The sequence below is a fragment of the Wolffia australiana genome, chromosome 7 (assembly GCF_029677425.1).
Source record: "Wolffia australiana isolate 7733 chromosome 7, ASM2967742v1".
NCBI lineage: Eukaryota > Viridiplantae > Streptophyta > Magnoliopsida > Alismatales > Araceae > Wolffia > Wolffia australiana.
Genome location: NC_135841.1, coordinates 12,186,289 through 12,208,601, shown reverse-complemented (window position 1 = coordinate 12,208,601; position 22,313 = coordinate 12,186,289). Strand labels below are relative to the sequence as shown.

Here is a 22,313-nt window from a genome sequence, read left to right as displayed (position 1 = left end):
CGAAATCTGCGGGGGTTGTTTCGGAATTTCCCATCCGCACTCCCCTCAACCATGTTGCCCTATCAACCCATATAAATAACTCGATCCCTCTCCTTCGATTTCGAGAATTCTTCATCCTCCGGCGCACGCATCGTCGCAAGCGAAGTCCGTCTCTTCTCAAGATCTTCCTCTAGATCTTCGCCATGGTCTTGGTAAACTTCCGTTCTTTCAAACTTGTTTGTGTTCTTCGTCTTGTATGGCTGACAAGGGGTTCTTTTTTGAGTTCGTGATTCTTTGTGGGGTACTTTTTTAGGGTTTTGAAGCTGGGTTTTCTAGGATTTTGTCCTGATTTCTTCTGGTTTGTGCCTGGTTTTGATTCTTAGGTTCTGCACACCGGTCCGGGCAACAAGAATGCCTTAAAGGCTCTTATTGCTGCTGAGTATAGCGGCGTCAGTATCGAGCTGGCCAAGGATTTTCAGATGGGTGTTTCCAACAAGACGCCTGAGTTTCTGAAGATGAATCCGATCGGAAAGGTTAGTTCGTCGTTGATATTTTTCTGAAATTTTTTTGTTCTGAATGTCTAAAGTGTGAAATTTCTGCGAATCCGGTCTCTAGATTCCTGTCCTTGAGACTCCCGACGGTCCCGTCTTTGAAAGCAACGCGATTGCTCGATATGGTGAGCAAAATTCCGACTGTGAAATTTTAATTTTGTTCTGTAGACTCTACATTCACTTGAATTCATCTTTGTTTCTCCAGTTGCCCGTTCGATTCCTGACAATCCCCTTTTCGGATCATCCCTGATTGAATACGTGAGCTTTATCATTTGACCATTATTTGGTAGTTACCGCATTGTGAAAAGAAATTTTTACTCATCCAAGTTTATCATCAGGCTCAAATCGAACAATGGATGGACTTCTCTGCTTCGGAAGTCGATGCACATATCGGCCGGTGGCTGTATCCCAGAATGGGGTTTATGCTGTACTTGGCTCCGGTTAGTAAAATCGTTCATCAAAACAAATTAAAACGAGTTACCAATTCATTTCTGAATCTTATTGGGTTTTTTTAATCTGAGCAGGCTGAGGAAATTGCCGTTGCTTCTCTGAAGAGATCTTTGGGTGCTCTGAACACCCATCTCTCTACCAACACTTACTTGGTGGGGCATTCAATCACCTTGGCAGATATCGTAATGGCCTGCAATCTGTACCTTGGTTTCAAGCTTATAATGACCAAGCAATTCACCTCTGAATTTCCCCATGTGGAGAGATATTTCTGGACTGTTGTCAACCAGCCGAAAATCGCCAAAGTAGTCGGTGAAGTGAAGCAGGCCGAGGCTGTGCCGGCGATTCAGAAGAAGTTCATGCCGCCAACGAAGGAAGTGGCCAAGCCGAAGAAGGAAGAGCCCAAGAAGGAGCCCAAGAAGGAGCAGCCCAAACCTAAAGAAGAAGAAACCCCCGCTTTGGAGGAAGAAGAGGCCCCCAAGCCCAAGCCCAAGAACCCTCTCGATCTTCTCCCACCCAGCAAGATGATTCTTGACGACTGGAAGAGACTCTACTCCAACACCAAGACGAACTTCCGCGAGGTCGCCATCAAAGGTATGACTGATTCATGCTAGTTTTCTTTTTTAGAACGTAAATGTAGGAATGGGTGAAATGAAAAGATTACATCTTTGTTACGGGGTTCTGGGATTTGAGTTTATCATGCCGGGTATCTTTTTAATTTCCTTAGAAACTAAATTTTATACATGGGTAAAATGAAATAGCAGTTCTTTCTCTTTTTTCCATTTCCTGTAAAACGAGAATAATTTTAATGGGTGGAATGAAATAATACGATTCTTGCTGGATTTCTTTTTTCATTTCCTTGAAAACGAAAAAATGAAGCGATGGTAAAGTAGCTTTTGTTTTTTGACAGGGTTCTGGGATACGTTCAATTCATGTTGGTTTTCATCTGTATCTTGCTTAAAACGAAATTTAATTTTACGGGTAAAATGAATTGATTGAAAACTAATCTTATCAATCGATTGATAAGTATTATTTATATGCTGTAAAGAAAACAAAGTAGATGGGAGAAATGAAATGACGATAAAAACTGAAATCTTTATGACAGGGTTCTGGGATACGTTCAATTCATGTTGGTTTTCATCTGTATTTCCTTAATACGAAATTAAATTATTCGGGTAAAAATGAATTGATTGAAAACTCGTCATATCGATCGGTTGATAAGTTTTCTTTTTATGCTGCAAAGAAAACAAAGTAGATTGGAGAAATGAAATGACGATAAAAACTGAAAGAAATCTTTATGACAGGGTTCTGGGATACGTTAAATTCGCGTTGGTTTTCATCTATATCTCCTTAAAACGAAATTAAATTATACGGGTAAAATGAATTGATTGAAAACTCATCGTATCAACTGATTCATAAGTTTTCTTTTTATGCTGTAAAGAAAACAAAGTAGATGGGAGAAATGAAATGGCGATAAAAACTGAAATCTTGATTGCAGGATTCTGGGATATGTACGATCCAGAGGGGTACTCGCTGTGGTTCTGCGACTACAAGTACAACGACGAGAACACGGTCTCGTTCGTGACATTGAACAAGGTGGGCGGATTTCTTCAGAGGATGGACTTGGCCAGGAAATACGCCTTCGGAAAAATGCTGGTGATCGGGGCGGCGGCGCCTTACAAGGTGAAGGGGTTGTGGCTATTCCGTGGCACGGAAATTCCAAAGTTTGTGCTGGACGAGTGCTATGATATGGAGCTTTATGAATGGACCAAGGCGGATATCAACGATGAAGTTCAGAAGGAAAGGGTCAACGCCATGATCGAAGACCTGGAGCCGTTTGAAGGCGAGCCCCTCTTGGATGCCAAGTGCTTCAAGTGATCTATCTCTCTCTCTGACTATATCTCTCTATCTATCTCTCTGCTGTGGCCTTAATTTTTCCCTCTCTCTCAAGGCCTGACGGTGACCTGTTTTGGCCCCATGGAACACTCCTTAGTTTTCTTCCCGCTTTGAGTTGAATGCTCTTGCTGTTACGTCATGTCTTAGGCTGGGTTGAAGTAACGCAATAAATTGGGACTTATTCGTATATTAAAAGTTTCTCTCTCCCTCTGTTGATATCCGGAGCTTGGAAGATGATCTTGGTTATTAGTTGTTACAGTACTACTGCCATGTAGCCCAATACAATCGGGTTAACTGGTACATTAAATTGTCCCTCTCCTTCTCTCCTTTCTGTCTGAGGTTGGATGAAATTATTTGGTACGATTTTGGGTACTGGTTTATCTGTATACTACATATCATTAGAAATATTCATTAGTAGGAAGATTGATAATATATATTTAAATTATTTATATTTTATCTCCTCTGAATGAATAAAAGTAATTACTTTAAATTGGTCAAATGTATGTGTAACAAAATAAGTTTGTCAGGTACTATATAGATTTGAATCATTACTATTATGCTTATGTATTCTCAACTCTTGATTTTGCATTCCCATGATTACTTTCAGTGTGCGATGGGGGGTGAGCCAGTGTAAGAGTGAGATATGTCTATACACATCCTGATCCTGATATTGGGATGGATGCTGCATTAGAGATCAGAAGTTTGAAGTGTGATGTCAAATATGTGTCTTCACCGATATCTGGATATTGGTTGCCACATTATGAGTACACAATGCTTTTATCTGATATTGTCTTTGTAGTAGGGGTTGTATGATGATATCAGATATAAGTATTGGATATTAGTATTCTCCATATCTAAGATATAAATTGAAATATAATTTATACAATTCATTATTTATTATGAAACATGTAAATACATAAGCTGCACAAGGTATATTTATTATCTATCTGCATAACGTAAAACATTGTTAATGTGATTAGTCATAAAGCTTGAAAGCAATGGAGTTTTGTCGGTTTCAAGTCCGAACATTTTTATCCCATCCCGCCCCAAAACTAGATCACATCCACGATCTCTAATCCCAATTGGGCAGCGTCAACACGAGTCACAAAGAACATTTTTTAGATTATGTTTCCCTTTGAAAAAGATGATGGAGCTTTCTCTACTTTTTGTTTTGTTCAATATGGGACAATGGGTGATATTTTAAACTGTTATCCAGTTGTCAGAAATTGATATCCATATATCAATTCCTGTTGTTGATTTTGATACCTGACAGTCTGACACCTGCCATCCGCGTAGTATTGTACCCTATAATTTCCATCACAAATATCAGTATTTGACACACGAACACTACGAACACTACGTGAGACTGGCTAGTGTTAGGGGACCTAGGTATTTAAAAGGAGGGCTGACGTGGATGACAAGTGACAAGCAGTTAGTGATAGCTAGGCGAGGCGGAGAGCAATAGGCATTGTGTAGCAAGCAACCAGAAACAAGTAGTGATGAACCCAAAATGATAGGAAACATAAGTGGCCATTTGATCTCAACTGTCGGATCCTATAAAGGAAGATCAGATAGCCCAAGTATCATCGGATGTTTTTGTTTATTGTTTTCTTTTTCAGCTCTCTAATTTGCCAGCAGCTTTGAATGACAACGATGGGGCTGTAAAATGAATCAATCAAAGCGTCAGCCACTTGCAGGGTAGACAATGTAGCAACAAGGGGATACACCATTAGAGATGGGTCTACAGTTGTAAGTTAATCAACGCTGTTGGACTCATCGAAGAGGGAATTGGAAGACCGAGGGGGTAAATCTGTCCATTCCATCATCCAGCTAGTGGAGTTTGGTGACAGGAAGCCATGGACCAATCTTATGGCCTGGGCGATCCGTTGGATTGGGGACCACTCGATTGAGGGTCAATAAGGAGTCCCTCTCGACCCTTTAGATTCAATTTTGAAAACTAATTCCAATATCTCTCTTTAGAGGAATCATAGAAATGGTGGAGATCCTTTCAGAGCTTGGGGGATGCATCTTAGAAATATGATAGCTTTGCCATGACTCAACAGACTCAGGAAGGTGCAAGGGAAGTTCCAGATCATTAGGATTTGAGCCAGCACAATGGACATGATTCAAAGAAGCGATCAGTGCCCCTTTCTCTTGTAGCCATGAAATCAGGGCAATTATGGCATCTTGATCTTCCTCTTGATGCTCTTATATTTGATTTAAGGTTTAGAATTATTTTGGTATCCATCAGAATCGAAATATGAATAAAAATCATGGGATTATCTCATTTAATCATTTCATCAAACACTTACACTTACCAGACACCAAGGATCTTCTACAATTCTCCACTATTTTCTCCCGATTGGACATTTTAAAAAATATTAAAAATACTCATTAAATATTTGTACAGATGTAAATTGTATTACCGTACTACATGATATTCCCTAACCTCAAATTGATATATATAATTAATTATTCCTCACAATCTTCCATTCTTCTCTCTCCACCTAAATCCTTATATGCCTCCCAATAATTAAAAATAAATTCTCTCAATTTAATTTCCTAAATCCTTCTAAAATAAAAAAAACCATTATGATCTTATTTACCTAATTCTTACACTCCAATTTATGTCTATAATCACCTTCCATAATTTCTATATATAACTAAAAAATAATTTTCTTATTATCAGTAATATTATTGTACATTTCTTCTCCACTCTTCTTTAAATAATATTTGATATTCACACTACCTACTTTAATAGTAATATATTTACTTACTATCCCTTATATTTTACACATCATGAAGTATTAATGAAACTAAATAATTCTACTAATTGTATCACTAATTAATCATAGTATCCATGCCCATCTATCTGCACCTTATTCCTCCTGCATCATAATTTGAATCAAAAAAATAATTTTTACCATCATTCTTACTATCCTGCTTTAACATAATACTAAACATTATTTTTTCTTATACTATTTTCTTATTATCTCAAGTACCTCTAAAAAAATAATCCTAAAAATAATATAATTAATATATTATATTATAGATATCTTAACATTTACTATATTCTCCTTATTACTTTATCCCTTCTCCTTCAAAAATGTACGACTATTTTATTTTATTATCCTTATAATCATCCAATTTTCCCTAATCCTAAATCAATTATTCAATAGATCTCTAAAGACCAGTCTTTGGGGGGATGACCTCACTGCCATTACATGTATTTAAGACATTTTTTAAATAACTTTTTTTATTTCAATGGATTTTGGCAAATAAATTTACAACAACACCAAAATTATCACCAAAATTTTCATCCATTAAGCTGCAGATGACAAGTGGGCAGTTAAACGAGTGGTGCACAGGAGAGTGACGAACAAGGAATCTACTTTTCCTTCATCTTCTTCTTATTCTTCTAAATCTCCTTCTTATCCTTATTATTTTCAAATTTACCTCTGATAAAAGCTTAATGCCAATCACAAATGGACTTCTGCTCGTAGTCAAATTTGAATGGAGGTTGTATATGACCAATGGATATACTCTAATAAGAATCCACTCTGATTAGAGGTGCTATTAATGATCATAATCTTTTTTTTATGAAATTTTGACCCTCATCAGAGTTTAACCTCTAATAAAAAATAGCCTCTAATTAGAGGCAACTCTAATCAGAGTCAACTTATGATCAAACTGTGACTTCTTATCATAGTCAACTCTGGTTAGAGCTCTGTTGTGATCCAAAGTCGAATAAAAAAAATGGACTATGATAAAACATGACTCTCTTAAGAGGGTAAGTTACCATTAGAGGTCAACTTCTAATCATAGTCCATTCTGGACAAAAAGTTGAACTCTATCACTAGCGTTTTCTATTTCATTTGTAACATTTGTAACATTTGTTGTGTTTTGTTGGCAAATAACTATAAATTCATAAACAATTATTCACCAAAAAACTTTCAATTTTATTTAACCATTGAATTATTATTTCAGAAGTATCTTATTATGCTACGTGTCATTATTTTGAAGGTAAATATATATTTTTTATTTATATGTTATAGTATTATTTATTTATTTTGGTTTATATTTCTATGTATTAATGCCCACAAATCTGATCACCTTCCAATGTTTATTAAAACTATGACTATGTATGAGAATAATTTCCTGACCGAAAACACGTCTAGGGCACACCCTGACAAAATGAGGAAGCAAGCGCCAAAACATCAGACAGGTTAGCGACAGGTATTACACTTGCCTAATGCGTCCTAAAAAGAGTCCTCTATATCAGAAGAAAATATATCATGCATCAGGCATACATGAGTATTGGTGTCTTTGTAGACATTCCACGGCTCAATGTCCTAAAAAATATGACAAACTGAAGGTTGATATCAACGTTCCTCAGTTGTTAATCACTCAAGTTATAGACGATGGATCCCATCAAGGGGTGCTAAAATGTCAAACTTTGAAGGATCATACCTCAGATGATATGAAAGATGCTTTTAAGCATTTTGTTGGCATGACTGATTATTCTTGGACCCTTATTGAGAAATCATCATTTAAGGAGTTGTGGAGCTCTGCCAGGCATGCATACTTAGACCCTTAACCTAAAAGTCATTAAGAATTTTAAAAATCATGATGTACAACCACAATGAATGAGTCATGGATGATAAAAATTTCACAAGCCATATCTGGAAAAAAACACACCTGATAGAGTAGTTTTACACCCCTATCTTACTAGACCAACACATGAGACAAATGGTTCCCGTACTTGCAACTGCTACAAGAGAATTATTGTTTTCTTGTGAAATGAGTACTCTAGCAGGATGATTTTTCTCATTGGGGAATGATATTTTAACTTATAAGGGAGCACACATCTCCCCTTTCAGCATTGAATCGCTTGTTAGTGTGAAGTTATGGTTCTATGTTGACAATATGTGGTGGTACAACTCCGTTGTGGACTTGGACAACTAAGATGGGGACATTGGCTAATCCCATGATTTGAATCTCCAAGTGACATAGCCTTTTATCATAAAAAATAGATACAGATTTGGAAATCTAAATGCAACACATTTAGTCCATGTGTGTGGGACTTATTTTTTGCATGGGCACTACATGGCTCATCATTTGCCAACCCTTGTGCCTCACTCATGTGCAGAAGCCTCTACATGAAAAATACTAAAGCTTAATTTACCTAATAATATTGACAGTTTTTCAGATTAAGATGATCATTCCAACACTTATTAATTTTTTCAGTAAATCAAATTAGTTTTCCGCATGATGCCATCACCACACTTGGGTAAGCCTTCAAGACTAGATGCAACATATCCTATGATACCATGCAAGAATTCATTTTCCATGTTTGGAAGACAAAGAGTCACACAAAGTTGACATATGTAGATTGACATTTAATATATTTTTAAAAGGAAACATCCCAATGTCAAGGATAACGAATGTTCTAGAAAGTCCAAAATAAACACGAGATAATATTTTCAGGCACTATATGAGCCTTTTGGACTGATGAATAAAAACTTCTCTCCGATCCTCATTGTGTTATCAATCTCTAAGCCATTGCTGGAGCTGATAACATAGTGAAATGAACAAAGTTAATGGGCAAACTATTGTAGTATCAATAAGGCCAACACAAGTGCATATTAAATTTGAGTAGTACCTGAAGACAAATGCCATGCCTATCTAGATTTCCTCTTTGACACCAACCCTTGACACACATGAGTGCCTCAATACTAAATGCCTCTAGCAAAGATTGTTCATAGGTGACACTTGAAAGAAAAGATAATTCGACATAACACTTGTAGATGAGACCAATAGATATTCATGAGCAATCTTTGCTAATGCAGGGTAAATGATAACACTTTTACTTCACACCCCCCCCCCCCCCCCCCCCGCCCCCAATTTGCGTGTTTTACCTCCTCTTTAGTGTTTCACACTTAGGAAGATGTCGAATTCCTACAATGAAACTGTTAATGTCTTTTATGTTGCATATTCAATGGTTAGGCCTTGATTAAACCAAGGCCATGATGGTGGTTGTTGACATCTAACGACATTTGCATCACTTCTGCTTTGTGTGGCCAGTAGTCCAACAAGGAAAATAACTCAGTTATAAGACAGCTATTGAGTAGATTGCCTCATCAAACACATACTATTGAAAAATGGGTCAAGTGGGGAAGCAACAAGGATGTAATTGTTCCAAAATAATGCCTTGTAGACTACAAGTTTTTGTGTACTTCCCTCTTTTTGTGAAGAATGTAGCACCTGCATTGAACATGTCCCACTTTGCAATAGATTCCTTGAGAATATCTCTAGTGCTACTCCACCATGTCGGGATGTCAAGTACAGGTAACTTTGCATTCAAACTGTGCATTCGTCAAAGGTCTGCATTTTACCTCTGTCACTTTGTATTAAGACAAATGACCCTAACCAACATTCTGAGCTTGATCACCACATCACCCAAAGATCTGGTGTGCCCCTGTGATGAGTCCTCGTCTAAACATACTATGTCTCCGAGTCAATGTCATACAAGTCTGCCATCTTCATGATAATGCTCTCCGCCTAACTATAGGTGCCTTAGAAAGGATATCATAAGTTTTAAGTGCTGCCTGAAAAATGATGTTCAATATGTGTGTGATATATAGAATGTATTGTCTGGAGTTACAGATTGTGTAATTTTCTTCCTTGGACAACTATCATTCTTTTGTCGCTTGAAGCCTTTTTCTTCGTCACTACACAAACATGTAATGCAAGTCATTATAAAAAACTTTCCATCCCATTAACTATAATACCATGGATAAGGACATTGTTCATTATGCACCTCTTCGGCCAAGCTGAATTCCTTCAGAACTTCTACGAGGATCGCAACCATAGACTCCCCATTATGCTTCCCACATAGCTTTCAAATGGAGTAGATACACTTATGATACTTCCAACTAACATCAATCTAGTAAACAATTATGCCTAAAAGGGCCCAATCATTCTTTGTCGTCAACCTCTTGGATTTGCTTGATACCCAGTAAACGTCAGATAACATCCACAACTTAATAACACATGCACCAGGAGGGTTCACCTCCATTTTTGTGGCATATCACCATGTTTTCTTCCATGCATCACATTTACCCAACACCATGTCAAGTTGGAATGACAAACAACGCGAGAAATGACGTCTTTGGTTTCGTCAACTCTTCAACCTCCAGGGTCACTAAGCCCTAAAGAGTCCTCACATCCCATTACCGGAGAGCTCCTCCAAACAACACTGTATGGTATTAGTACCCTTCAACACATCATGTTCTTTAGGGTGGAGAAATTTGAAGTGTCGCCAAAAGACACTTGTATTGCCATTCAAAAGTTGGTTCACATATATGATCTTTGTTGCATTTTTGGCATGACAAATTTAGCACTCATATTTTTAATCCCTTAAGAGTGTAAAATATTTTAGTGATGGGAACATTTTTCAGTAGTCTATAACCTTTGACAGGTCATACATCATGTCTCCTGCCAATTCATCCTCAGTTTGGGGTAATGTGTTCTCCACCTTTGACATGACAACCGTCAAAGTGAACATTCAACACCGCACCTAGCTTGCAATGAATAAGTAAAGGCATCATGAGCTGAAACATAAAAACATTGTATAATTGAAAATTATTTTAAAAGACCAGATTATGTCAGCATAATTTTAAGAATAAACAATGAACCAAGTTAACCCAAGTTAACTTAAAAGCTAGTGAAGTAAACTCAAATGATACCATTTTCTTTTCACACCCCACCACTTGATTTAATGAAAATATGCCTGTTCTCATTTCCCCCCTCATCTATCATTTTAAATGGGTACCCAGAAAAACACAACCAATAAAAAGAGTGGCCTGAGACTTGCAAAAATGAAAATTCCTGAAGGTCAGCCACCAGTCTTTGGTATATCCGAACATGGGTTTTGTAGGCTACCATTCTACCACGTCAGCACGCAATCTGCCATCTCAATTCTCAAGAGGCACCAAATCCTCCTAGAGGATTACAAACGGATATCCCCCTGCCAATCAGAACTCTCCATGTCAGTCCTCCCTCGTCTCCACCACATCCACTAGATCCTGCATTTAGTCGTTCTTGCACCTCCTCTTCCTTCCCCACCTTCACAGACCGCAACTCAGCTTCCCCCTTCGCGTGAGAGGAAATGGCTTCCCTTGGCGTGTCGGAGATGCTGGGTTCGCCTCTCAAGTTCGCCGTCGCCTCTCGCCCAAGCTCAGCCAGCGCCTCCACCCCCGCCAAGATCGTCGCCCTCTTCTCCAAGAAGAAGGCGGCTCCGGCCAAGACCAAGGCCCCCCCGCCCCCTGCCAACGATGAGCTCGCCAAGTGGTACGGCCCTGACCGTCGGATCTTCCTCCCCGACGGCCTTCTCGACAGATCCGAGGTCCCCGCTTACCTCAACGGCGAAGTCCCCGGCGAGTAAGTCCCCTTCATTGCAGTGCAATTCTCTAGCGTTATCGTCGTCGGAGAAGCCTAAAGTTGAGATTTTTATCGTTTTTGACAGCTATGGGTACGACCCGTTTGGCCTCGGCAAGAAACCCGAGGACTTCGCCAAGTGGGTTTCTCTTCCTTCGAGCTCCGTTAATGGCGGTCGGTGTTTCGTTCTCTTCTCTTGTTGTTTACCGTTTTCTGTCTTCTTGTTCAGGTACCAGGCTTACGAGCTGATCCACGCGAGGTGGGCGATGCTGGGCGCTGCCGGCTTCATCATCCCTGAAGCTTTCAACAAGTTCGGCGCTAACTGCGGCCCCGAGGCTGTCTGGTTCAAGGTGCGATAATCGATGAAGAAGCTATCGATGAAAGAGAAGAAGTCTGTTTAATTGTGCTCACTCTCTAGATATCTTGCAGACTGGGGCTCTCCTGCTCGACGGAAACACCCTGAACTACTTCGGCAAGAACATCCCCATCAACCTTGTTGTTGCTGTGATCGCCGAAGTCGTCCTCCTCGGAGGGGCCGAGTACTACAGAATCATCAACGGGCTGGTAAGGAGAAAGATAAACCCACAGTTCTAGAATGAAACATAGAATCATTGAGACCCACTATAGTTTATAGCGCAGTGGGTAGGAGCTAGAATTTTAGCGTGGTATTGAACCCAAGGTCGCTCCTCAGTGTTTAGGGGGAGAGTGCTTGAAATCAACTTTCTAAGTGTTGATGGGAGGTGGGCTTGCTGTTTGTAGAGCCTTCTTTCATCTATAGCTTTTAGAACAGTTGGTTGGTGCTTGAATCTTAACATGGTATTGAAGTCAAGGTCAACATCCGAAGTGTTGATGGGTGGCGTAGTGGCTTTGCTGTTAACAGTGTGCTATCAACTGTAGATTTTAGCTCAGTGGGTAGGCGCTTGAATTTTAACGTGGGATTGAAGCCAAGGTCGGGCCTTGGCGCGGTTTGTGGTGGGGGGTTTGCCGGATATCAACATCCTAAGTATTGATGGGAAGCTATAGCTTTTAGCACAGTGGATAGGCCCTCAAATCTAACATGGTATTGACAAGGAAAGGCCTAACATGGTATTGAATTGCCTTACTATCAGATATAGTTTATAGCACAGAGGGCCAGATGATATCTTAGGCCAGTGGCAGGTGTTGTGGGGTTGGGGTGCTGGAGATCAACATCCTGTTATATTTACATAAAAGATGGAGCCTTTGCTGTCAGCTATAGCTTTTAGCACAGTGCTAAGTAATTCAAATTCTAACCTGTGCCTTCTTCTGGGTTAGGATTTGGAGGACAAGCTGCACCCGGGAGGCCCATTCGACCCACTTGGCCTGGCCAGTGACCCAGACCAGGCGGCGATACTGAAGGTGAAGGAGATCAAGAACGGGCGGCTGGCCATGTTTGCCATGCTGGGCTTCTTCCTGCAGGCCTACGTCACCGGCGAGGGCCCAGTGGAGAACCTCTCCAAGCACCTCAGCGACCCCTTTGGCAACAACCTCCTCACCGTCATCTCCAGCTCTGCTGAGAGAGTCCCCACTCTGTAATCGTCATTGTATCTGCAAATTTTTTCTTTGCCCTGCCATTCTGGTGATACTTTTTCCTTGTCTGGACATCAGCCCTCCAATACATCTGCCCTTCATCTAATTTGATCAGTCTCTTCCAAGTTCCTGTCATGATGGAAGGAAGGGATCAAGAGAGAGGACTGATCACTAGAAGATACTGGCATATAATAGTTCTTTCACTTCACTTGTTTTCTGCCCTCCTTGGGGATGGTTTGTTCTTCTAGCAAAAGACACAAATGAATGAAAAACAAAAGTACCCTCGTGAGAGAGAAGACTAATTAATCATCAGAATCTACTAATATGTAGGAGCTCTTTTCTTCACTTGTTCGTTGCTCTCCTGCTGGTTCTTTTAACAAAATGTGTTGATGATTAATCACCAGAATATTCTAACATGTTGAAAATCTTTCACTTCACTTGTTTGCCGCTCTCCTGGGGGGAGGGCTGGTTCTTTTAACAAAAAATACATACGAGTGAAGGACAAACATATACAAAATATACGACTGAAGAATGAAAATACCCATGTGAGAAAGAATGCTAATTAAAGCACTAAAAGATACTAACATGTAGGAACTCTTTCCCTTCTCTTGTTTGCTGCTGTCCTGGAGGAGGGCTGGTTCTAGTAAACGGCTGTCGGATATCCGTCCGATATCCAGTATCGGACAACTGATATCCGATATCTGGAAAAGATCTAGACGGTTTCTGATACCGGAGATCAGATATCAAATGGATATCGACATTAATGTGTAAAATGAACATCGGGGCAGATATCGAATAGGTAAGGACGAGGCGGATACTGGATATCGACTTTCGATATCCAAATATCGGAAACGATTTCTGGATATCGATTTTCAGTATCAAGAGAAATAATCAATAATGAACATGATTTTAGATGTTTAACGTTAACAACACCCAAATCTTTTAATAATTTTATTACCTCATTTGTATACGCTTCAAAAATTTTATTTTCTTCCATATGGGATAATAGGATTCGGAGTTTAACGAGGTAATAATTAACTTAAATATTCTCTTCTTGCCTCCAAATCCTATTCTCCCAAATGGAAGAAATAAATTTTTTTGATTGTATATATTAAACAAGCTGATAACATACTTAAAAACTCTCTTCTTACCTGCTGGCCGACAGTTTTCCTCTCCAAACCATTGCATGATGACAGGTTCAACAAATAAACATATTTTTACAACAATTCCGAGTTGGATATCGAAATCCGATATCCAACTCCGATATCCAATATTGTCATCCTTTCAGAGATATGGAGGCAGATTACGACATGGAGACGGATAACGATATCGGATATCGGTACTGTAGCAACCGATATCCGATATTGTTATCCGATGTCCAATATCGTTATCCCATATCCGGATATCAGTAAAAATGGATATCGGAAATGTGATTTCTGATATCCGATTGAGCATCCGTCCCAATACCCTAATCCGATGTTGGTATCGGGATGGGCGAACACTAGCTGGTTCTTTCACTAAAGATACAAACACTGATAGATAAAAATACCCTTGTAAGAGAATACAAACTAAATCAAAATAAGATACCGACATCATAGAGTTCTTTCACTTCAGTTGTCTGCTGCTCTCCTAAGGTAAGCAGGTTCTTTAAACAGAAGATAACAACTGAAGGACAAAAATACCCTTGTGAGAGAAAAACTAATCAGTCACCAGAATTTACTAACAAGTAAGAGTTCTTTCAATTGGCTTGTTTGGTCCTACTAGAAAAAAATACAAATGACTCAAAGACCAAAATACCCTTTTCAGAGGGATGACCAAACGGTAGGGTAAGAGAGTGAATAGTACTCGATAGAAGATAATAAAATCTAAGAGTTCTCTGATTTCTCTTGTTCGCTGTCCCCCAACAGGTTGTCCTGCTACTATCGAGGAAAAATACAAATGACCCAAAGACCAAATTACCCTTGTGAGCTATCCCATCAGTTTCCCACCAGGACAGAAGAAAGAGAGAGTGGCAGTGATTTAACAGACCAGAAACTCAACGATCGTTTCTCAATGACCCACCCCAGTATTCGCCCTGGGTAATCTTGTCGGGTTAAACACCAGTAGATCAGAAACAGATCAATCGTGATTAGCAATTAATCAAATTTTCAGTTAAGCGTGATGTGACAGCTAAGATCCAAGTAGATTCGACTGAGAATGCGAAAGTATTATAGAAGAAACGAAAGTTTCCGGTAGAGATAAAGGATTCGTGATTAGCAATTAATTAGAGGTTATTGTTTCGTAAAACGATCTTAAGCTGTCAACGCAAAGCTTGACAGCAAGACCCAGGTCGGAATTTGGCGCTGATGAAGATTCAAAGAGAAGGGTCGGAACAAACTGCGAGGAGGGAGCTCGCGTATTTGGCCTGTCAGATGAATCATGATTAGCGATTAGTCAGATATTAAACCATCACAGCGAGCTTAATTACGATACCCAGGTCGGAATTTGACGCTGATGAAGATTCAGAGAGAAGGTTCGGATCAAACTGTGAGGAGGGAGCTCGCGTACTTTGCCTGTCGGATGAATCCTGATTAACGCTTAATCAGATAATAAAGCTGTAACAGCGAGCTTAATTACGATAACCACGTCGGAATTTCGACGCTGATGAAGATTCAGAGAGAAGGGTCGGATCAAACCGTGAGGAGGGAGCTCTCGTATTAGGCCTGTCGGATGAATCGTGATTAGCGATTAGTCAGATATTCAACAATCACAGTGAAGTTAATTGCGATACAAACGTCGGAATTTCCACGCTGATGAAGATTCGACGAGAAGGGTCGGATCAAACTGTGAGGAGGGAGCTCGCGTATTTGGCCTGTCGAATGAGTCGTAATTAGCGATTAGTCAGATATTAAACAATGATAGTGAGGTTAATTGCGATACAAACGTCGGAATTTCGACGCTGATAAAGATTCGGCGAGAAGGGTCGGATCCAAATGTGAGGAGGGAGCTCGCGTATTTGGCCTGTCGGATGAGTCGTGATTAGCGATTAGTCAGATATTAAACAATCACAGTGAGGTTAATCGCGATACAAACGTCGGAATTTCGACGCTGATAAAGATTTGGCGAGAAGGGTCGGATCCAACTGTGAGGAGGGAGTTCGCGTATTTCCCCCTGTCGTGACTAGCGCTTAATCAGATAATTAAGCTATCACAACGAGCTTAATAGCGAGACCCAGGTAGAAATTTCGACACGGCGAGCGATCCGGCGAGAAGGGTCGAATCCAATCGAGAGGGAAGAGTTCGCGATTCTTCAAAGTTGTCGTCTTTGACCTCTGGCGGGCTCGACGACCGAGATTGATGCCCAGGTTGGGAGAGGGGTCCACGCAAAAAACCAAGTCTTGAAACCAGATTTCATCTTTGCTCTCAAAAACGCTAATAATTTGGAATCCAGAGGCGCCCTCATAGTCTCTCATCGGGTTCTACTGATTGGGTCTGGAGAGGAGTGGCGCTCTAGAACTCCTCCGTTGGGTGAAGATCTTTTGGGAATCGTTGGTTGAATCGTCCCGGCTAAGTGGAGAATCGGAGCATGGACGAGAGGATTCCTTCGGCTTCGTACTTTCAGTATTCCCCATCAGGAATCCATGCATCGCCGCGCAATTCTCTCAGGTCTTATACGGCCTCTTTAGAGAGAGAAAGGTTTGCTTTCTCGCCCGTGATTATCGCTCTTGATTTCGTGCCGAAATTTGCGAGATCTCGTTGGATTGTCAGAGATCCTGCGCGTTTTTTTCATCTTCGCATTGCGGCTGAGTTGCAGCTCAGTGTTTTCGTTCATTATAGATTCGCCAATTGGAATTTGAGAGCATTAAATTCATCCTGTTTATGGATTTGGTGATTTTCGATAGCATGCCTTTCAAAAATTCGCCCTAGATTCGCGCAGGGTCTTGTGAATTAGTCGCCGAGTTGTGATGCTGATCGTTTCTTGATATACGTTCTCCCGATTATGCGATGAAATTCATGTTGGTATCGAACTGAGTCAGCCCTTTCCTCCCTAACGACTGGCTAAAAACAAGTATGCGGATATAGTGAATCCTTTAAAAGGATGTTTCGCCTTTTCTTGTTCTTCTCTATAACTTTGGTGCTTGGTAGCGTCGTCCATTGAGGCAAAATTTTGACTTGCTATGCGTAATTGAGGTCTTTATTCGAACCAGCTGCTGTTAATTCTCATCTTTTTTAGTTGTGTTCGGTTCTGAAATAAATTAAGCTGTTCTTGCCCTCTGGCTAGTGAGATATTTTTCATGACTGACTGTAAGAAACGTATTGATATTTCTTTTGTTGCTAGAGCAAAGAACTAACGATGCGACTGATGGGAAGAGAAAGAAGATGAAGAACTTGGTTTTCGTTATTGTGGATACAACTTTCTTAACCTTCTTGACATCTATGTTCCATAAGGGTTCTACTGTTGAAAATTGTCCCAGTGATTATTGCTCTTTTTTAAAACTTGCTCGTGCTCATCACTTGTTTTAATGATTTGTTGTGTTTACCATCAAAGTTTTTAATGGATTATTTCCTTAAGTTTGTACCTTTTCTAGCCTATTTGTGTCATATATTAAATTCTCAATCTTATTACCCCAACTGCACTCATCAGTCTGTTATTGAGGACTGGAAGATTTATGTTTAATGATGACTGATTATTCTAACCGTTCTCGAAACACCAAATAATCTCTGACATTGTCCTGGAGAATCTTTTCGTAAGACATGCGGTTGATATAATTTATGTTCATCCAACGACAGGTACTTGGCTGAACTATTGGCAGAGAGACAGAAATTGACACCCTTTATCCAAGTCTTACCATTTTGCAGCAGGCTTTTAAATCTGGGTTGGCATCTTCTTCGATTTCTCTTTAGAAGTAGGCTCGTAAAAAAATTCACCGATTCTGAAGCATAATCTGGGAAAAAAATTTGTTTCCTTTCACTTGCTTCATTATATTGTCATGACCTATTCAACATACGTTGGGATTCTGGAGCCTCATCCTCTTATAAGTTGTTTTTATGCATATTTTTGGAAATTAAAGTTGGAATGCGAATTCGATTCTGACGCAAGAAGAGAGTTGACTGAGCCTGGATTAACTTTAATGTTGTTATGCAACATTTGGTTTCATGATCTTGTTCATTTTTGGATCCCCATCAAGCAGAAGTTTTCATTTTCAGTATGCTGGAAACTTTTTAAGTTAACGTTTGAATGACTCTTCTTAATCAAACACCAGTTAAATTATTGTCTAAATTCCTGCGTACTTGCAGAAAACCCATCTCTTCTTTTTGCAGCGTCAAATTGCAACCCGTACATTTTAAAACTGAAAAAAATACTGTACTATTTTGAGTGCTCTCTAAATAAAAATCATTTAACAGTTTCTGTGATCTTTTATTCAGAGATTCTCCGGGTATCTGGGTTAGCTTCGAACCAAAGTTTTGATCCAGACCGAATCGAGCTCGGTAGTCCATCGAGGTTCCCTGGTCATCTTTCTAATGCTGGACCAATGGACCTGGAGATTTGGTCTGGAATGGGAACAGAGGTAAACCCTCAAACTTGTATCAATTTACCACTGAATAGTTAATGATCCATATCAAATTTGTTTTCAGTAGCTAATTTTTCCTCAGTTGTGTGTCTGAAATTCTGAAAAATCTTCCCTTTTTTAGGAAAATGGAGGTTTTTCGAGAATGGGCAGCGCTCAGACTTCTTCAGCTGGGTGGCACGGAAATTCCAGCCTCTCTAACACTTCTGTGGTAAAAAAGGTTGTCCGCCTCGACGTGCCGGTTGATAAGTTTCCAAATGTATGCACAAGATACACACGGAATTTGTAAATTTTACCTATTTATGCCTGGTTCATTCATTCCTCTTTGTTTAATTGTACGTTTCAGTACAATTTTGTGGGCCGGCTTCTGGGGCCACGTGGCAATTCTCTCAAAAGGGTTGAAGCCACGACACAGTGTAGGGTCTACATACGTGGTCGGGGTTCTGTCAAAGATTCTTTCAAGGTCTCCCTCTCTCTCTCTCTATATCTTGATGTCTCTATCGATCCATTTATTTATCTCTATCCATCGATCTATCTCTACATCCTATCAGTCTGTCTCTCAATTGGTAAATCTCTATCTTGAATCTTTTTGCTCATTATATCTCTATTTTTAAACTGTTCACTCTATATACAAACATAGTTTAGTCTATCTCTGGAGATATATGTCTATCTCAATCTATCGACCTATCTATCAATCTCTTTCTCTAAACTGCTCTCTTTTTTTCTCTTTCCTCTTCTATGTGTGTGTTTTATTTTATCTTCCCATTTCTCCAAACCTATTCTTATGTTCCCTCCCCTTCTCCCTCTACCGCTTTTCTGTATGTCTGTATGTCACTTTAAACTGTTCTATTTTTCATTATTACCTCTCTCTCATTCCCCTGTACCTTTTGTCCCTTCTCCCGCTTTCTCTACCACTCTCTCTCCATCTACCCATCAATTATTCATCTAACTTTCCATCTCCTCTTTATGTCATTCTTAAGTCTTATGGTATATATGGAACAGGAAGAACAATTAAGAGATAAGCCGGGATATGAGCATCTGAATGAGCCCCTTCATGTACTGGTGGAGGCAGAGTCTCCGCCGGAAGTAATTGACACACAGCTAAATCAGGCAATAACCATCTTAGAAGATCTTCTGAAGCCTGTGGTAAGTCATGCACTCCACTCCCAGAATGTCCAGCTCAAATGATCATCACAGACCAGGCCATTATCTCTCTCTACCCCTGGCAGGATGAGGCCCTGGACTTTTACAAGAAGCAGCAGCTGAGAGAATTGGCTCTGCTCAATGGTACTCTGAGAGAGGAAAGCCCCCACAGAAGTCCCAGCGCTTCACCATTTAATGGTAATGGAATGAAGAGAGCAAAGACGGGGCGATGACCCATTCTCTAGCACTAGTTACTGTTGTGGATTAATGGGCAGTGGAGTTTGTGGCTATCCATTAGGACTCTCGGGAGAAGTTGAAGATCTTCAGGTGGGTAGTCATCGTCGTTGTAAAATGTCTTGCTGAATCTTCTGGGATTCGTCATGCCCAAGTGACTGATTGGTCTGAGATTCTTTTTTGGTGAAAAGCAGAAAAAAGGGAACAGGAATATTGTCAGAGGGAAAGACAGCAATTTCAGCCAGTTCTCTCTCCCTCACTCTCGTTTGGTTGAATCTTGTTGCTGTGACTGATATTTCACTATCCAAGATCTGGTGCCATTTGAAAAAAAAACAAAAAAACAAAAAAACAAAAAAACAAAAAAACAAAAGGGACCAATTATCTCCCGTTTCATCCCCTTATTTTATCTGACTCTGTAATGAAAGTTTCTCATTATTTCAGAGATAAATAAATATTATTTTGTATTTTGTATTTTGTATTTACAGTGGTATGAGGAAAAACTGATGTATTTTCGTCGCGGAAATTAGCAAGAAACAAGCAAAGTCCATAAGCAGGGAATGGTACTCAAGTATCATCCTGCCAATAACGAAGGATTGAATAATGATGCTGCCATTGGCTTTTGATACAGATATTGATTATAGCAGTATTGTTACTGTTATCAGATATCAATAACAGATACCATCATCTGAATTGGATTCACCTCCAATATGTATTCCGTTTGTAAACATTTAAAAGTTTTATAATTCTAAGTAACATTTTCGTATCCGAGATCTCCCATAGGAGGCTCCATGCACATCAGGAATGGGTCACAGCTCAACATCATGTTATGTTTTTTCAGATTTTGGTTTTCCCCTGACCAATGTTGTCCCGTCCTCTCAAAAACCTTTAGAATTCATCAGTAATTTCATTTGAATATAGCTTACTAACTATTTCATGATAGACCTCACATAGAGAGTCTCACAGGAAGAATTCAATTTTCAGCTAGTTCCCCAAACTGTACCACTCAAGATCTATAATAACCCATTAACATTCTTAACAATTCTAATGACAGATATTCGATTTCCATAATGGTATCCAATATTGACACAATCAGACCAATAGTGGATGTGGGTATCAGTATTGGTGGTTCAATATCTGATAATGATACATGTCTGGTTCAACATCGATACCTATCATTTTTAACAGTATCAGGTATCATATATCTGTTGGTATTGACCTAGTTGACTTGCCACATCTAGAACACTATGATCATTCAGAGGTCAACGATTTCACATCAGGGTTTATTTTCATTAGGGAGGCCTTATTGTTCATCTCGTATACTAGGAACATGTCATTAAGGCTTTATGCATTCAGAATGAGCTGTTTGCCTGGTCTTCCAGCTCCCTAAACTATATACAAAGCTTCTCGTGGTGCTGGAGCAATTACAATTCCATAAAACGACCCAAAGGGCAAGGTTACTCAATTTTGATATCATGACACCTTCAGTTACGCTTTTTCTTCAGATCTCACAATGTCAATGCATGAGTTCACCTTTAGCGGTGTCTTTGTTTCCCTTTTTTCAGATCTCACAATGTCAATGCATCCATTATCGAGGAAAAGGTTGTTTCAGAGCAGGAGTTCACCTTCACCTTATCCTTCTGCTCCTCCTCATTTTCTTCCTCCTTCTTCTCCTTCTCCTTCACCTTCACCTTCTGCTCCTCCTCATTTTATTCTTCCTCCTCCTCCTTCTTCCCTCTTTGCCTTCACCTTCTTCTTCTTCTTCTCCTTTGCCTTCACTTTATCCTCTTTCACATTTTCCTCATTCTCCTTTTCTCATTCCTCTTCTGAGAAATAAACTATGATTTTTTAGTTCATATTTGAGAATTAATATATATTTTTAATTTATAAGAAATTACTGACCAACAATCCATTTAAATTTATTTTGATCCTTCAATTATTCGTTGGGCAGATAGCTTATTCTGCTCTGTGTATTTTTTTCTGGACGTGAATATGCTTTTTTATTTTAAATTATTTATTGGTTTTATTATTTTTATATATTTTATTTAGTTGAATTTCCTTCGTAAAAAACTTCTCAGAAATCTGACTATCTTTTATTGATGTTCAGAATTATGACTGCATATCATAGTTATGTCCTTCCCCAATACACATGTGAGGGAAAAATGCAATAACATTAGGATATGCATGGCAAAAGAACTTATGGGGGCCAAAGTCACCCACGATTAAACAGATCTTACATTGTATATTACTTCACATCATCTGCTGGTGTGTACTACACATGCCTCTTGTGTCACAATAAGAAGAAAGCGAGAAAACAGAAGCTGGACATGATTACTAATATCTTTTGGAAACATTTTATGGCTTTTCAGCATTAACGGCATGACAAACTAAAGGGTTTTATGAGAAAAATAATCTGTCTATCACACAGGCTATGGGTGGCAAATCACATGGAGGGTCACTACTATGTTGACCTTTAAGGGACCATACCTTAGATGAAATAAAAAAATGTAGTTTTAGATTTCATTTGCTTG

General features: G+C 39.4%; 3 protein-coding genes across 4 annotated transcripts; all 3 read left to right on the top strand.

The window, feature by feature from the left end:
• The first annotated feature begins 55 nt into the window (after positions 1-55).
• On the top strand, positions 56-3,068 carry LOC144706092 (elongation factor 1-gamma 1-like). The gene is made up of 7 exons (XM_078578988.1): positions 56-191; positions 363-512; positions 595-655; positions 736-788; positions 869-970; positions 1,055-1,571; positions 2,476-3,068. Exons 1-7 carry the CDS (start codon positions 183-185, stop codon positions 2,853-2,855), a joined length of 1,272 nt encoding a protein of 423 aa, XP_078435114.1. The 5' UTR covers positions 56-182; the 3' UTR covers positions 2,856-3,068.
• Positions 3,069-10,982: 7,914 nt separating this feature from the next.
• Positions 10,983-12,966, top strand: LHCB5 (light harvesting complex of photosystem II 5). Its single transcript, XM_078577815.1, has 5 exons — positions 10,983-11,315; positions 11,401-11,451; positions 11,542-11,662; positions 11,742-11,876; positions 12,606-12,966. The coding sequence occupies exons 1-5, from the start codon at positions 11,044-11,046 to the stop codon at positions 12,864-12,866; spliced, it is 840 nt and encodes a 279-aa protein (XP_078433941.1). The 5' UTR covers positions 10,983-11,043; the 3' UTR covers positions 12,867-12,966.
• A 3,176-nt stretch (positions 12,967-16,142) lies between these two features.
• LOC144705699 (KH domain-containing protein At1g09660/At1g09670-like) lies at positions 16,143-20,256 on the top strand. Of its 2 annotated transcripts, XR_013582090.1 has the most exons (8): positions 16,143-16,534; positions 17,630-17,715; positions 18,266-18,408; positions 18,533-18,667; positions 18,755-18,871; positions 19,411-19,554; positions 19,638-19,878; positions 19,980-20,256. XR_013582090.1 is itself a non-coding variant. In XM_078578470.1 (7 exons), exons 1-7 carry the CDS (start codon positions 16,425-16,427, stop codon positions 19,782-19,784), a joined length of 882 nt encoding a protein of 293 aa, XP_078434596.1. In that variant the 5' UTR covers positions 16,143-16,424; the 3' UTR covers positions 19,785-20,256. The 2 variants fall into 2 exon arrangements, 1 of the variants encoding a protein (XP_078434596.1); XM_078578470.1 differs by having other exon boundaries at positions 19,638-20,256.
• The last annotated feature ends 2,057 nt before the right edge of the window (positions 20,257-22,313 follow it).

Coding starts and splice junctions, on each gene's coding strand:
- LOC144706092 (XM_078578988.1), top strand. Junction 789..868: donor GATCATCCCTGATTGAATAC/GTGAGCTTTATC, acceptor GTTTATCATCAG/GCTCAAATCGAACAATGGAT. Junction 1,572..2,475: donor CCGCGAGGTCGCCATCAAAG/GTATGACTGATT, acceptor TCTTGATTGCAG/GATTCTGGGATATGTACGAT.
- LHCB5 (XM_078577815.1), top strand. CDS start 11,044: ATGGCTTCCCTTGGCGTGTCGGAGATGCTGGGTTCGCCTCTCAAGTTC. Junction 11,452..11,541: donor AAACCCGAGGACTTCGCCAA/GTGGGTTTCTCT, acceptor CTTCTTGTTCAG/GTACCAGGCTTACGAGCTGA. Junction 11,663..11,741: donor CCGAGGCTGTCTGGTTCAAG/GTGCGATAATCG, acceptor GATATCTTGCAG/ACTGGGGCTCTCCTGCTCGA.
- LOC144705699 (XM_078578470.1), top strand. CDS start 16,425: ATGGACGAGAGGATTCCTTCGGCTTCGTACTTTCAGTATTCCCCATCA. Junction 16,535..17,629: donor GCCTCTTTAGAGAGAGAAAG/GTTTGCTTTCTC, acceptor ATCCAACGACAG/GTACTTGGCTGAACTATTGG. Junction 18,872..19,410: donor CTGTCAAAGATTCTTTCAAG/GTCTCCCTCTCT, acceptor TATATGGAACAG/GAAGAACAATTAAGAGATAA.